Source organism: Larus michahellis, chromosome 2 (assembly GCF_964199755.1).
Source record: "Larus michahellis chromosome 2, bLarMic1.1, whole genome shotgun sequence".
In the NCBI taxonomy this organism is placed as follows: domain Eukaryota; kingdom Metazoa; phylum Chordata; class Aves; order Charadriiformes; family Laridae; genus Larus; species Larus michahellis.
This window is the reverse complement of record NC_133897.1, coordinates 93,291,421-93,306,321: the sequence shown is the minus strand read 5'-3', so window position 1 is coordinate 93,306,321 and position 14,901 is coordinate 93,291,421. Positions and strand designations below refer to the sequence as shown.

Sequence of the window (14,901 nt, the reverse complement as noted above, 5' to 3'; positions counted from 1 at the left end):
CCAAAGCCAGCTGAATAGCCTTCACCTCTGCAAACTGGCTCGATTCACCCTGTCCCTCACTGGCTTCTGCAACCCGTCGTGTAGGACTCCACACAGCAGCCTTCCACTTTCGATGCTTTCCCACAATACGGCAGGACCCATCAGTGAACAGGGCATATTTCTTCTCATTTTCTGGCAGTTTATTATATGGTGGGGCCTCTTCTGCACGCGTCACCTCCTCCTCTGGTGACATTCCGAAATCCTTGCCTTCTGGCCAGTCCGTGATCACTTCCAGAATTCCTGGGCGACTGGGGTTTCCCATTCGAGTTCGCTGCGTGATCAGTGCAATCCACTTACTCCATGTAGCATCGGTTGCATGATGTGTGGTGGGGACCCTTTCTTTGAACATCCAACCCAGCACCGGCAGTCGAGGTGCTAAGAGGAGCTGTGCTTCTGTACCAACTACTTCCGAAGCAGCTCGAACCCCTTCATATGCTGCCAATATCTCTTTTTCTGTTGGAGTGTAGCGGGCTTCGGATCCTCTGTATCCACGACTCCAAAACCCTAGGGGTCGACCTCGAGTCTCCCCTGGTGCTTTCTGCCAGAGGCTCCAGGTAGGGCCGTTCTCCCCGGCTGCGGTGTAGAGCACATTTTTAACATCTTGTCCTGCCCGGACTGGCCCCAGGGCCACTGCATGGACTATTTCCTGTTTGATTTGTTCAAAAGCTTGTCGTTGCTCAGGACCCCATTTAAAATCATTCTTCTTCCGGGTTACTTGATACAGAGGGCTTGCAATTTGACTGTAATCTGGGATATGCATTCTCCAAAAACCCACAATACCTAAGAAAGCCTGTGTTTCCTTTTTACTAGTTGGTGGAGACATAGCTGCTATTTTGTTGATCACATCCATTGGAATCTGACGGCGTCCATCTTGCCATTTTATTCCTAAAAACTGGATCTCCTGCGCAGGTCCCTTGACCTTACTTCGCTTTATAGCAAAACCAGCGTTCAGAAGGATTTGGACTATTTTACTCCCTTTCTCAAAAACTTCTTCTGCTGTGTTTCCCCATACAATGATGTCATCAATGTACTGCAGATGTTCTGGAGCTTCACCCTGTTCCAGTGCAGTCTGGATCAGTCCATGGCAAATGGTGGGGCTGTGTTTCCACCCCTGGGGCAGTCGATTCCAGGTGTATTGGACGCCCCTCCAAGTGAAAGCAAACTGTGGCCTGCACTCTGCTGCCAAAGGGATTGAGAAGAATGCATTCGCTATATCAATCGTGGCATACCACTTGGCTGCCTTGGACTCCAGTTCGTACTGGAGTTCTAGCATGTCCGGCACGGCAGCACTCAGCGGTGGCGTGACTTCATTCAGACCACGATAGTCTACAGTTAGCCTCCACTCTCCATTAGATTTTCGCACCGGCCATATGGGACTGTTAAAGGGTGAGCGAGTCTTGCTGATCACTCCTTGAACCTCTAGTTGACGAATCAGCTCATGGATGGGAATCAGAGAGTCTCGGTTAGTGCGATACTGCCGCCGATGCACCGTTGTGGTAGCAATCGGCACCTGTTGTTCTTTGACCCTCAACAACCCCACAACAGAAGAATCCTCCGAGAGACCAGGCAAGGCAGACAACTGTTTAACTTCCTCTGTCTCCAAAGCAGCTATGCCAAAGGCCCAGCGGTACCCTTTTGGGTCCTTAAAATACCCTCTCCTGAGGTAATCTATACCAAGGATGCATGGAGCCTCTGGGCCAGTCACAATGGGATGCTTTTGCCACTCATTCCCAGTTAGGCTCACTTCTGCCTCCAGTACAGTCAACTCTTGGGATCCCCCTGTCACCCCAGAAATACAAATGGGTTCTGCCCTTCTATAGCTTGATGGTATTAAAGTACACTGCGCACCCGTGTCCACTAGAGCCTTATACTCCTGTGGGTCTGATGTGCCAGGCCATCGAATCCACACCATCCAATAAACCCGGTTGTCCCTTTCCTCCACCTGGCCGGAGGCAGGGGCCCCCTAATACTGGTCATAGTATCCATTACTCACTTCTTGCATAAATGACTTGGAAGTTCCTTCAAGAGGATCAGAAGCAAGATCAGGCCTTCTGCTTTGTCTGGGGAACGGCCCACTGGAAACTGGGGCGGCACTTTTCCTGGAGGGATCCCCTTTTGTGGTTGTCCTTCCTTGCAACTCCTGTACCCGTGTCCGCAGGATCGAAGTAGGTTGTCCATCCCACTTCCTCATGTCCTCTCCGTGGTCCCGCAGGTAGAACCACAGGGTGCCTCGTGGTGTGTACCCTCTGTACTCTCTCCCTTGAGTGGGGAAATGCCTGCTTCTAATAGCTGAGATGCTGGCCCGTGCAGGTGGGGAGTAGGACATATTCTCTTCAAGTTGCTGGACCTTCCGCGACAGTTTCTCCACAGCTGAGACAAGGGGGGAAGAGAGACTTTCTTCATATCGCCGGAGCCGGCCAGCTACCTCATCCACCGTTGGTCCCTCTTCACCTTTCCATTCCATTACTGCCAGGGAGTTGGCATACGACGATGGTGCGCTCCGTACAAACTTCCGCCACATGGGCCTTGTGCATCGCACCTCATCAGGGTCTGTGGGTAAGTCGGCATTGTCCAAGTCATAATAAATCATCTCCCGCATGGCTAATTCTCTCAGGTACTGGATACCTCTTTCCATGGTAGTCCACTTGCTTGGCTGACATACAACATCCTCACTGAAGGGGTACCTCTCCCTCACGCCTAACAGGAGTCGTTTCCAGAGGCTGAGGGCTTGGGTCTTTTTCCCAATCGCCTTGTCAATGCCGCCTTCCCTAGACAGGGATCCCAGCTGCCTGGCCTCCCTACCCTCTAATTCCAGGCTACTGGCCCCATTATCCCAGCACCGGAGCAGCCAGGTGACAATGTGCTCGCCTGAAAGTCGGCTGAAATCTTTTCGCATATCCCGCAGCTCACTCAAGGATAGGGATCGAGTAATTATCTCTGGTTCTGCCTCTTCCTCCTGCTCTCGTGATGGCCCTGGTTCATCATCATCTCTTACTAAGCGAACTGATTTCTTTGTGTACTTCTTCTTCTGTATGGGGGCAACTGATACCGGCACGGGTTGGTTCCCTGGTTCAGTGGCAGTGGCTGCTATGGGGGTTGGAGTAACTGCAGTGTCTACCACAGGGGTTGCAGTAGCCGCAGTGTCTGTCGCAAGGATTGCAGTAGCTACAGTGGCTGACGCAGGGGTTGCAGTAGCCGCAGTGTCCGTCACAGGGGTTGCAGCAGCCGCAGTGGCTGACGCAGGGGCTGCAGCAGCCGCAGGGGCTGCTGGTCTGGTTTCCATCTCTTCCCCTTGAGGGTGCTGCATAATTCTGAGCAGTGCCTGGTAGATACTGGCCAGGGCCCAGCACAGCGCGGTGAGTTGTGCCTCTCTAGAATAGCCACAGCATTTTCCCTTCAAATATTCTACCACTTTATCAGGGTCCTGTAATTGTTCAGGGGTGAAGTCCCAGACCATTGGAGGTGAGTAGTTCTCTAGGTACCTGCCCATGCTCTCCCACATGCCATGCCACCCCTGACTATCCAGCCTCGGAGGAGATCTCCGGGTGGTAGTCTTAAATAGTCGCTTAACCCTAAACAAGACCTGGAACGCATTCAGGAGACATAGCACTAGGAACACGCTGGTTTGAGTATCCCAAGGATATTCAAAATTCTCAAAAGCTGTCATACCTGACCCGAAGGAGAAAAGGGAGGCAAAAGGGCTGGGGAAATTATTAACAAATTCTGAGAGATGGTGTCCAATGTACGGACAGGACAGCAAAACCACATAAACACCCCAAAATAGCCGTCTGAACAGTGATGTTATCATATCATAGACAGATAACGCACAGGACAGCAGAATGATAATCCTCATCCCTCTTCCAGACGTGGTAAACAGCATCGCAGGGAGTACATAAGCCATATAGGAATTTATGTAACACAGCCATGAGAACAAACCAAGCAACATGATGACCAGTTATCTCAACCCTTCGAGCCCCACGTTGGGCGCCAAAAAGGACTGTTGTGGTTTAGCCTCAGACGGCAACAAAGAACCACGTGCCGCTCGCTCGCGCCTTCCTAATACAGGAAGAATCGTAAGAAAAGGCAAGACTCTTGGGTTGAGACAAAGGCAGTTTAACAGGACAGTAAAGGGAACAGGCAAACAACAACAACAACACGGATAGGGGAATATACAAACGCGATTACGGAACCGCCGCTCCCCGCCGCTCGCCGGCCGGACCGGACCCGGGACGCCCCAGCCAGCTTTTAAGCAGCAACTTCCTGCCCCCTCCCCCGGCAGCTCAGGGTGGGCGTGGCTCACATGGCATGGAATACCAGGAAAAATTAACCCTATCCCCACCGGAACCAGGACAATTAATTACAGCAAATTTGGTCATTGAAGGGCAACAAAGTCTTAAAAAAATACAAAACCCAAATGTAAACATCTGAGTGTCCTCTTACTAATCACTTCTGGGTTGACCCCAGCTGGCAGCCAAGCACTTACACAGCTGCTCGTTCACTCCCTTCTCCCACACAACATGACAAAATAAAAGGAAGGCGAGAAGACTCATGGATCAAAATAGAGTTTAATAAGTTGTGCTGGTTTTGGCTGGGATAGAGTTAATTTTCTTCATGATAGCTAGTACTGGGCTATGTTTTGAATTTGTGCTGGAAACAGCGTTGATAATACCAGGATGTTTGAGTTATTGCTGAGCAGTGCTTAAACAGAGTCAAGGCCTTTTCTGCTTCTCACACCACCCCACCAGCAAATAGTCTGGGGGCACACAAGAAGTTGGGAGGGGACACGGCCAGGACAGCTGACCCCAACTGACCAAAAGGACATTCCATATCACATGACATCATGCTCAGCAATAAAAAGCTATGAGAAGAAGAAGGAAGAGGGGGACGTTTGGAGTTAACGGCGTTTGTCTTCCCAAGTAACCATTACAGATGATGGAGCCCTGCTTTCCTGGAGATGGCCGAACACCTGCCTGCCGAAGGGAAGCAGTGAATTAATTCCTTGTTTTGCTTTGCTTGCGTGCACAGCTTTTGCTTTACCTATCTTTATTTCAACCCATGAGTTTTCTTACTTTCACTCTTCTGATTCACTCCCCCATCCCACCAGGGAGGAGTGCGTGAGCAGCTGCGTGGTGCCTCGTTGCCAGCTGGGGTTAAACCACGACATAGGTGAAATGAAAGTTGTGCATGCAAGCAAACACAAGCTTTCCTGGAAAACAGGGTGTCAGCATGCATAACAGTTACATGGGAAGACAAACGCCATAACCATGAACACCCTCCACTTCTGTCCCCTTCTCACTCTGTTTGTGCTCAGGGTAGATAAATTGCTGTTAATATCAACAGACTAATAACTTGACCCACCACAGCAGCCAGTAGTTACTGCTATTCTTGCTTACTGCTGCTGCTGAAGAAAACAATAACCATAAACTTACAATCAAGTTCCTGTCTTACCTCAGGAACACTCAGACTGTGAGAGTTTGCAAACCTTTGGAAAAGGCTTCTGCTTTTGGGATACAAATACTACAAGTACAGCTAATACAGCTTTGCATGTTAATAGTTCCAAGAAGAAGCTGGAACAAGGTTATAAATGACTCACACATAAAGCGGGGTGGGGAAATCAAGCCCAAACACAGTTGCAATCCACATATTCTCATAAAGAGACTGATGTCCCAGTTTCAACAAAAGTAATGCTATATATTTTTTTATTAGGAAAAAGACAGTGGGATGCTAAAGGGTGACAGAATCAGCACAGTAATTTCCCATTCAAAGTCTTTGGGACCCTGCCTCCCCATGGCATAAGGCTGGTGAAGTTCATGGCCAGTCTTGCACAGCCAGCCAGGTTCGGTGGCTTCCTCTAGCCTTATAAATATAATTGAATACAATGACAATTACCTATCAACCTATTACAACCAACTAACTACTCAGGCAAACACATTTTTGTCTTTTTTCCTAACAATTCCTTTATTTTACTGAAAATTCCTGTAGATACTTGTCTTAGTCTGTACTTTTGAGAACATCTTCCACTGAATCCAGTTGTCCTTTACCTGAGGCCGAAAACTTTCATATTCAGAATACAGTCTCTGTGCTTTTTTTTCTTACTACTTCATTTCTTGCAAAAGAACAAAGTTATTTTGATAGCAAGAGGCTTGAGAAACAAAATGGAGTAATTTTTCTGATATTGACCAAGTGCTACATACATATTTACTTGATTAGAATACAAACGATGATTTTCTTACATTCATACTTGAATATTCTGTCTTTCAAAGAGTCCCAAAGCACATTACAAAGTTCCAAGCCATATTATGTGATAGGCTAATTTCAACCATTGCTAAGATGAAGCTACTTCTTGGACTGATTGAAAAATACAGTTATGAAGGAATCAGAATGGATGAAAACTCCTACCACACCTCTATAAAAGCAGAATCTGGTAAACAGAAGAAAATTTCAGCCTCTTTACACTGATAAAGATGCTTATTGTATTAAATAGCCAGTGAGAAGAAAAAGAATTGAGGTAAAAATGTTAAAACAGAGCACCTTTAAGCACATAAAAGTACTTACTTTTGAATAACTTTTAGGAACTGTGCTATGGCAGCTAACCCATCTTCTGTATAAAAGCTGTTTGATTCAAGGTGAGGGAGTGAATGCAGAAGGTTCCAGAAATATGGTTGCTTGTACAGGTTTTCTACTCTAGAAATCATTTCCTCCACTTCATTCAAATCCATCTTTATACAAAGAAAACACATTTACATGCAACACTTCCATTACCAGAAAAACAAAAAAGCAAAAACCAGATGCCTGTTAGTCCCCCTACGCCTATCCTCTAGAATTTTAAACCATTTAAAATATTTTTTTCAAGTGGAAACTTACCTCTAGCGTTCGTAATTCACCACATCATTTTGGTGGTACTTTGAACTTATGGCAGCTTTGTTTCAGACGTCTTTCTCTGCTCTGATGTAAGATGGATCTGGGAGAAAAGCTAAGCAATCTTTTTCTGCTCAGAAGAGTAACTCTCTCCCAAAGAGAAGGATCATCTTTGATACCTCAAATGCAAGGAGCACTTTAGTCCTGCAAGGAGTTTCTAAGTATAGGGTATAAAGACCAGGGGACTGCCAGGGACATGCCATTCTTGCCTCACAACTCCCTAGGTGTGGTTTGGGAGTGTCGAATACTGATTGATAAGAATGGCTCTTTAAAGATGGACTGGCGTAAAACCACCTCTTTTATAGGACTACACTATCAGATGTCTATGAAAAACAGAGTCTATCGTACTTGTTTATTTTGCAGTCTTTGTTTCTCTGAAGCAATGTTTCACTAGGGATCTTTTGGATAACGGTAACATGAGCATGGTTTACATAAAAGATGTTTGTGTATGTTAGCTCTGTTACTAATAATGATAGGCTACTTTCAACTAAATATTCTTAATTTTGATAAATACATTCTTTCTATTCTACATTCCAGAAATGAAATTTCATATTGATACATCTCCTTTCAATAAAGTATCTCACAAGAAATTTTAAAATTTTACTATAAAAATGCCATCTAATTTCAAGTGATAAATTGGAAATCTATCTTTCATGAAGTAGCAGTTACAATCAACCACATATGGAGAAAATGCATTTTAAAATATTTTAAAAGTGAAATCAGTGATCTGTGAAAGGTATAAAACTGACAGTAATGGAGATCCACTACTGTGCCCATTCAGCCTTCCTATTTTTGTTGAGACTGTAAGGGTGAAAGACTAATGCATTGGGGACAGCACAAAGACCAAACTCATTTTGCATAAACTGCCAAATTGATTCTAGAAGGAATTACGCTACATCTTGCAAATCTGTCTTCCTTCACCCCGACTTGAGTCTGCTTCCTACAGTGACTGGATCATAAACCGGAACTCAAAGTAATCTCATCCAAGCAAGAGCCACATCTTTTCAATCTCACTGCAGTCTCTTTTTAAGTTTTGGGTTGGTTCGCTTTTTCTTGTTTTGTTTTCTTTTCAATAGGTAGTACACATTAGGATAAGAGTTCCTTGCAAGATATTATGTAATATGATTGTATACAACTACACAAGGTCTGGCAGATGCACTTTTAAGTTGCTCCTAATGAACAACTAACCTTCAAATAGTGTGAATTTTAGCTACTAACAACCTAGACTGGTTTAAATCAGTAATCTAGAAACCACTGATTCTCTATCAAATGTACAAGACATCATTTTTTCCTTCAACTCCATACCAATTTTTTTTAAAGATCGTTTACTGAAACTTGACAGAATACAAATTTCTAATCATTATAATAAAGATGCCTCAAAATCCAGAGCTGTAATTTAGAAACAGACTGTAGAAATACTTACAGTAACAAAAGCAGTGATGTTATGGAGCCCTGTAAAATCAAATATTTTGCTTTAGAGAGGCATTATTAACTTCAGAAGAATCAATTTTATAAGCAATAGCAAGTTGTACACAAAGGGAATTTCTATAGGAGTAAAGGCGTGTGAAACAACTAATACCCTGGAAAGATAGTGATCCACTTGCTTTTCTGTGCTTTCCAATACTTTTACTATTATGACAAAAACAATTTAAAAAGAAATTGCTTACCATTCACTTTTCAGTAAGGCAAAATCATCACATCAACACCAGATGAACGTACTAGTTCCCAGCCAGCCAGGCATGAAAATGACTGTTTTGCTTAAATCTTTCTGCTTGAAAACTCATCCAGAAAGTCAGGGTCATAGTAGGTCCTAAATGCCCTCCTGCTACAGCAGCAAGGCTGCACAGTATGGGTGGGAACAGAGCGGGAGCATCAGAACTTGGTGTTTTCAGTCTCACTCTTTAAGTGAGAGACTCATTTGTTTGCCTAAAGGTCACCAGATGTGAGCTAATGAGGTTTTCCATCCCTATACTCTCTATTACAACAGGAAAACCTGCGGAGAAAGACTTAAATCCCGATAAGTTACTTTTGACTCCATTTTAGACCAAGCAGGCATGTAGTCAGATCATTAATCCCTATCTTTAAAACTTTTCTTTCACAGTATTTTGTTAAGAATCAAGTAGTAAAAAAAAAAAGGCACAATTTTAGAAAGCTAACTTTTTCCCGAGAATATGATGACTGCCACAGCAATAGTAATCATAAAAGTGGCTTTTTTCAGGGCAGCTAGAATTTTAGTTTGACCATTTTATTTTTAAAATAAAAGTATTCCTTTGTTCAATAGTTATCACCACCTGATAGATAAAGCAATTAATTATTAGATCACAGTTTACCTGAGAACTTTGAGTTATCCTCCCATAGCTTTTCTAAGGCCATGGTTTTCTCTGTGGTCTCAATAAATCCTTTCGCAAGTTCTTCTATCTCTTTCATGAAGCCTAGATCAGGTCCTGTGAAGCTCTCTGGACCAGCTTGGATGCCTGAGGTGCTTTTTCACAGGAAGAAAGGGGATCGGGGAGGTAATTATAACCTGGAAGCAAGTAGCTAAAAAATGTTTATATACTCACAGCAGTATTCTGATTATTTTTTTATTACTATTACGCATTTACACAACTTCTGTTTAGTTCAGGTCATTAGATTGCAAGTTGCATCACTGAGTCTCAAAACCTCAGGAAAAAGGACAATGAAAAATTGCTGAGCTGGACCAACAAACCTATGCCAGAAACCCAATTCTGGAAGCAGCCAGACACGTCCAAAATAGTCTTTGATATTTCTGAACACACTCAACTTTTCTCCCCTGGTTTATCACAAGTCCAGGTGATGGTTCAGTGATGGCCTGTACCCTGAAGTTCAGGCTTTCATATTGCATCTAAGGCAACACGCTGCAACCAGAACAGGTAAGTTGGTCAATGTTACCAGGTAAAATATAGGTTACTTTCTCTTTCTGGGCCCTGAAGAAAGTTGGTGCTTCCTCTTTAGTTAGTTTACTAAGCAACAGAATGATGATAGCAATTCCCCCACATTAACAAAAAAGCATCCATACTAACAAATGTACATTGATTCCAAAAGATGCACTCCTCAAAATACCCTTTTATTTGAAAAGTGAGAAGAATGATGTCTCTGGCTACACCAGAAATGCCTGTTAGAAAAAGCTATACAGCTTGGTTTTGGGATATGAGAGCTTGTTTTTTCAAATACATGCAACATCCTATAAAAACAGTATCCTATTATCATTACTGGCTTTCCCGTGATTTTAGTTTACAGCTAAACCCCTGGTACACGTTATCTCTATTATCTCTATCATACTACCATCTGGTGGCTACTCAATAGCACAACAATTTTCTAACAATACTTTCAAGATGAAATCAGACATCAAAGTTTCATTTAAACATCTCTAAACAGGAGAAAATAACTTGACACTCTCCCAAGGCATCATAAACAATGGAACAATCATCTTTAGCTAGGAATTATCATCTTTTACTAGGCAGTTGAATTCTGTTTTTATCTTACAGGAAGTTCAAGTTATCTTAGGGTGAAATCCTATGTACCAAAAATATTGCTGGTTTTTCATTACAAGCATAATTAACTCTCAAATAACCACCACTTACAAAAATAAAATATATTTTTACATTCCTTTCTTGTCAAACCTGTATATGAATACTAGTTTTCAGCACAATTCTTACTTATTGGTGAAGAAAAACCTAACGAGACAGATTCACAAACCGAAGCAAAAAACATCTGCTACTGCTGATTCTCTCGTTTCTCTTTCACTCTCTGATCGTCATTTGTTCAGACACCCACAGAGCTGTCTGCAACTTTAGACCACAGGATAAGAAGAAAATTTAATCTTAAAACAATCAAGTCCTTGATTGCTTCAGTGCAGATTATTTTGATCCCAACGTGACCAACAGCCAGCAGGATTTTGGAAAACTCTTCCACCAGCCTCAAGCTTCAATGGATTAAAGATAAAACAATTCCTCACCGCTTCCCCCCACACCCCCACCCTTTTAAACAGAGTTTTAAAAAGCAGGTTTCTGTTGTTCAGAGTGCAGTTTTTAGGGTGATTAATAGCTGCGCTTCGGCTCTTGCTTTTGAAAACTACCACATAAATTCCAATATTGCTAACACACCTGCTGCCTAAAATTCCAAACAGCTAGAGACACTGGTGTTTGGCAAAGAAGAACAGGAGCACTAACTACATGCTGAAAACTTTCTAGCGCTGTGCTTTCTGAGCATGAACAAGCGGCCAGCGCTTGACCGGAATAATAACAACCACATTGGTTAAAACACAAATCCAGTCAGAACTTTTTTAAAAAAATAAATACCCTAGCTCAGTTTCCACAGGATTTTCCACAGATTTTTATTTTTAAAATACTTGCTGAACGTTAAATTGACAACTGACTCACAAAACAAGGTCACTTAAAGTAATCACAAGACTTCAAAGAAGTGGAGCATAAAGGCAGCATTTCAACCCATGTTGTTTTCCCTCCAAACTAGACATAAGCCTTGCATCCCCTTGTACAAACCTCCCTGGTTTAGGAGCATTGCAAACAATAACACTCTGGGGAAAAGGGACACTTTTAGTCATGTGGGAGCATACGTTTGGGCTCAATGCTGGTGCCGGGACTGCTGGTGCTGCCAGCAGCAGATCGCACAGATGACAGTGGTGGTGGAGTTAGTAGCTCCCTCTCCTCTGCCCCCATCACTGACTCTGACATATCTTGGGTCTGCAACACTTGGGTTGATAAAGAGCAGGGGAAAAACAGAAACCTCTTGGCATCTAATTTTGTATGCTATAGCCACCCGTTGGATACATAGCAGCAGCACACCCTATAATGCAGGCTGAATTGTATGAACATTAATCACGTCTGTTAATCTGAATCTCTCGTGAGTAATCCCAGCCCAGAAACCATTCAGCCTCATGCTGCACGAGCAGAGCAGTGAGCGGTTCTTGGAGCAGGTAGGTAGCAAATGTAATAGATAACCAGGGTCTGTTTAGCAATAGTTTTTCAAACAAGAGGAAAACTGAACTCCCCCACCCCCTAATTTGAGCGAGGAAAAATGCTGCCTGGTCTTCATCACTTGGCTTCAAAATGTTTCATTGATAGCTTTAAAGCTTCCTTCGAACTAAGAAGTCAGGCAAAAGGCTTCAGGTCGTGCTGCCCTAGGCGCTGTGTGAGGCAGCAGCAGCTGCCTGCGTATCCCTCCTGCCCTGCCCCTTGCCCGAGCAGGACAGCAAGCTCAGCCGGGCTGTCTCTTCAGTGTCTCCAGGCTTGAGGGCTGGTGAGACAAGCCACTGCCCTGAGAGAAGTCCCACAGCACAGGGGGGGTCGGAGGGACACCCACTGAGGAAGACACAGAAACAAGAAGCATTAAAGTAAATACCTGGTGGCACTTGGAGTTCTGAAGAGCTCCAGGGAGAAGTGCAGCGAAAGGCAAGCGGATGGCAAAACTGGAGGGGGAGCTGGGAAACAGTAGGGGGGTGTAGGTTATGGAAGAAGGACCAAAAAACAGGTTTAAGGCCCAGCTGTTACAGAAGAGTGCAACCTGAAAAACTCATAGAAACACCACACTCCGAAGCACAAGCTTCTCAGCAGGATGACGGCAGCCGTTCGGAGGTGCTGTTTCTGAGCTATTAGCTTGATGAGGATTTCCAGGGCAGGAGCAATGTCAGCCAGATGCCACTCGTGCCCCTCTGCCAACATTGCCACAGCCCTTCCTCCAGCTACTCTTGAAGCAGAGTGCAACATCCTTTGGCAATAGGCATATTAGTTATCAGGCTCAGTTTTATGAAACAGATTAAAATATTACAGAGGTTCCATTTGCTGGATATCCATGCTAAATTTTAAAGATTTTATATGTTTTCAACATGGTAATACGGGACCATATTTATCTCCTAATAAGAACGCCACGAGATACTACTAGTTTCTTAATTCAGCACTAGTTACACCAAATTGCAGGAAGATGTCACCATCTTGCCAAAAAGATAAGAAATTAGACTTCAAAACCAGCTGCAGGGTCAGTCAAGGCAAGCAATTTTCAGACAGCGTGCCAACAAAAATACTTAATTGTTCTACTGCGCTCTCCCAGAGAGCCTTCAACGTGTGCTTTCTGAGGCAGAAGATGACATTAACTTTCTTGTGTATGCATAAAGGAAGTCAACAGCAGCAGTTGCTAGGATCAATAAAGAGGACAAGCAAGGGAGGACAAAAAGGACAAAAGGAGGAAGTCAGTAATTTATCGGAGGGGACATGCATAATTAGAACTGGGGTGTTAGGAGGGGTTGTGTATACATATATAATTTCATTGTCATCTGTGGTAACTCTTCCCTTACTTGTGCATTTCCAGAAATACTTGCATAAGGACCAAGATCAAACTAAAGACGTACATTCATACAAGCTTTGACCGTGACAAAACACTGTAAAAGAGAAAAAGGACTGCATCTCTGTGAGCATGTAAAAGCGATTGGCATTTCCTAGTCATGACTCAGAAAAGCTAATTCTGTCCAAATTACCCAGTTACTCAGGATGACAATAAGAACGTTTCAGAGCTCATCTGAGATCTCAGCTACGATCTTAATGGGCAATGCCATTTAGACTGGTGATTTTCATAAACCTCTCAGCAAACTCTTGTCTCAAGCTCACCCCTGTCACCACATTAAAAATTTCTCTCTAAAACTGCAAAGACCCAGCTGTGCTGGCTTCTGTTCTGCACCATCTCAGGACAGCCTGGAGACATGACATCTCCATCAACACCAATACACATGCTGGACAATAGCTTACTGCGTATCTGTCACAGAAAGGAAAGATATTTCCTCTCCATGTTGCATAATATTATAACCCTTCTAAAATGCAGTAGATCAAAAAATATAAAGAACCAAAAAATTGTTGTTCTTAATTAGTTATAAAATGGAGAAAACTTATGTTCAAAATTCCTTTTCTCCCCAACTCTCTGACAATGTCTAAGCAAGATCACAAAAATTGCTTAGGTTTCTAGTTTCCAACCACATAGAAGAAGACTACAAAATCTGGCCCAGACCACATAGGGTTACTATTCCAATAAGTTGCTGCAGATGTACAGCTATCTTGCAGAATTAATTTCTTTTTTCATTTGAAGATACACATCATCAAAGAAAAATTTGACCCTCTAAGCAATTCTTATACAAGTGCTGTCATTGTTGCTTAGACCTTCCTTGATTTTGTTTTTCCACACCTGCTCTCATAACACAATCTCTTCTGATAATGCTCCACTAGAGAACCACAGAGGCGCAGGTATCAATAAAATCAGTAACAAGAAAGGGACCAGCGTAAGTGGAGCTGCTCCAGGAGGGGGGCCAAGCTAGGAGCTGAGGTGACCCTGGAGGAGGCCACGCCCTCACCGATGGGGCACTGTCCCCCAGGATCCCAGCCAGCAGGCAGAGCCAGGGATGGTTCACAGGCTCCAGGGACAGCCCCAACATGGCAGGATAAGCCCAGGAGTCCAGTCAGAACAAAAGTAGACAAAGCTACCACATGGAACCAAGGGGTCCATCCAGGAGAAGATGCCAGGCACAGACCTTGGGCCCTGACACATCTACAGGGTGAGGCTCCTCAGGCTGCTACTACTTGTAGCTAAATAAAGAGAAATAAACTAATGTGCTTAGAAATAACATTTTAGAGTCTTGTTTTCATGATCTTTGTAGTTCTAAGTCTGACAAAACCTAAGCTTAATTTTCTTTTAGGTATTGAGAAGTCTAAGAAACATAGGTATAGGACTTTGAGCTGCAAGGGCAAATCCCACCACAATCAGCAAGATTTGCAGTGGAATTAAGAGTACTGGGAATACATTATGTTTCCATGCACATGCACTCTCATTTGTGGTTGTGAGTGTAAGGACATAGGACATTGTGCTGCCCGTTTTTTGTTTTATTTGCATGCTCTCAATTTTATTCTGTTCTGCGTTAAGATAAAC

At 43.6% G+C, this 14,901-nt stretch overlaps 1 protein-coding gene across 1 annotated transcript in view; it reads right to left on the bottom strand.

Moving 5' to 3' along the window:
• Positions 1-14,901, bottom strand: part of ABCA13 (ATP binding cassette subfamily A member 13) — a 202,081-nt gene that overhangs the window by 173,855 nt on the left and 13,325 nt on the right. Inside the window, exons 4-6 of the mRNA XM_074576273.1 lie at positions 9,288-9,439; positions 8,381-8,409; positions 6,595-6,758 (exon numbers count right to left, since the gene is read on the bottom strand). Of these exons, the coding sequence (XP_074432374.1) occupies positions 6,595-6,758; positions 8,381-8,409; positions 9,288-9,439 (345 nt within the window). The remainder of the gene's footprint in view (positions 1-6,594; positions 6,759-8,380; positions 8,410-9,287; positions 9,440-14,901) is intronic.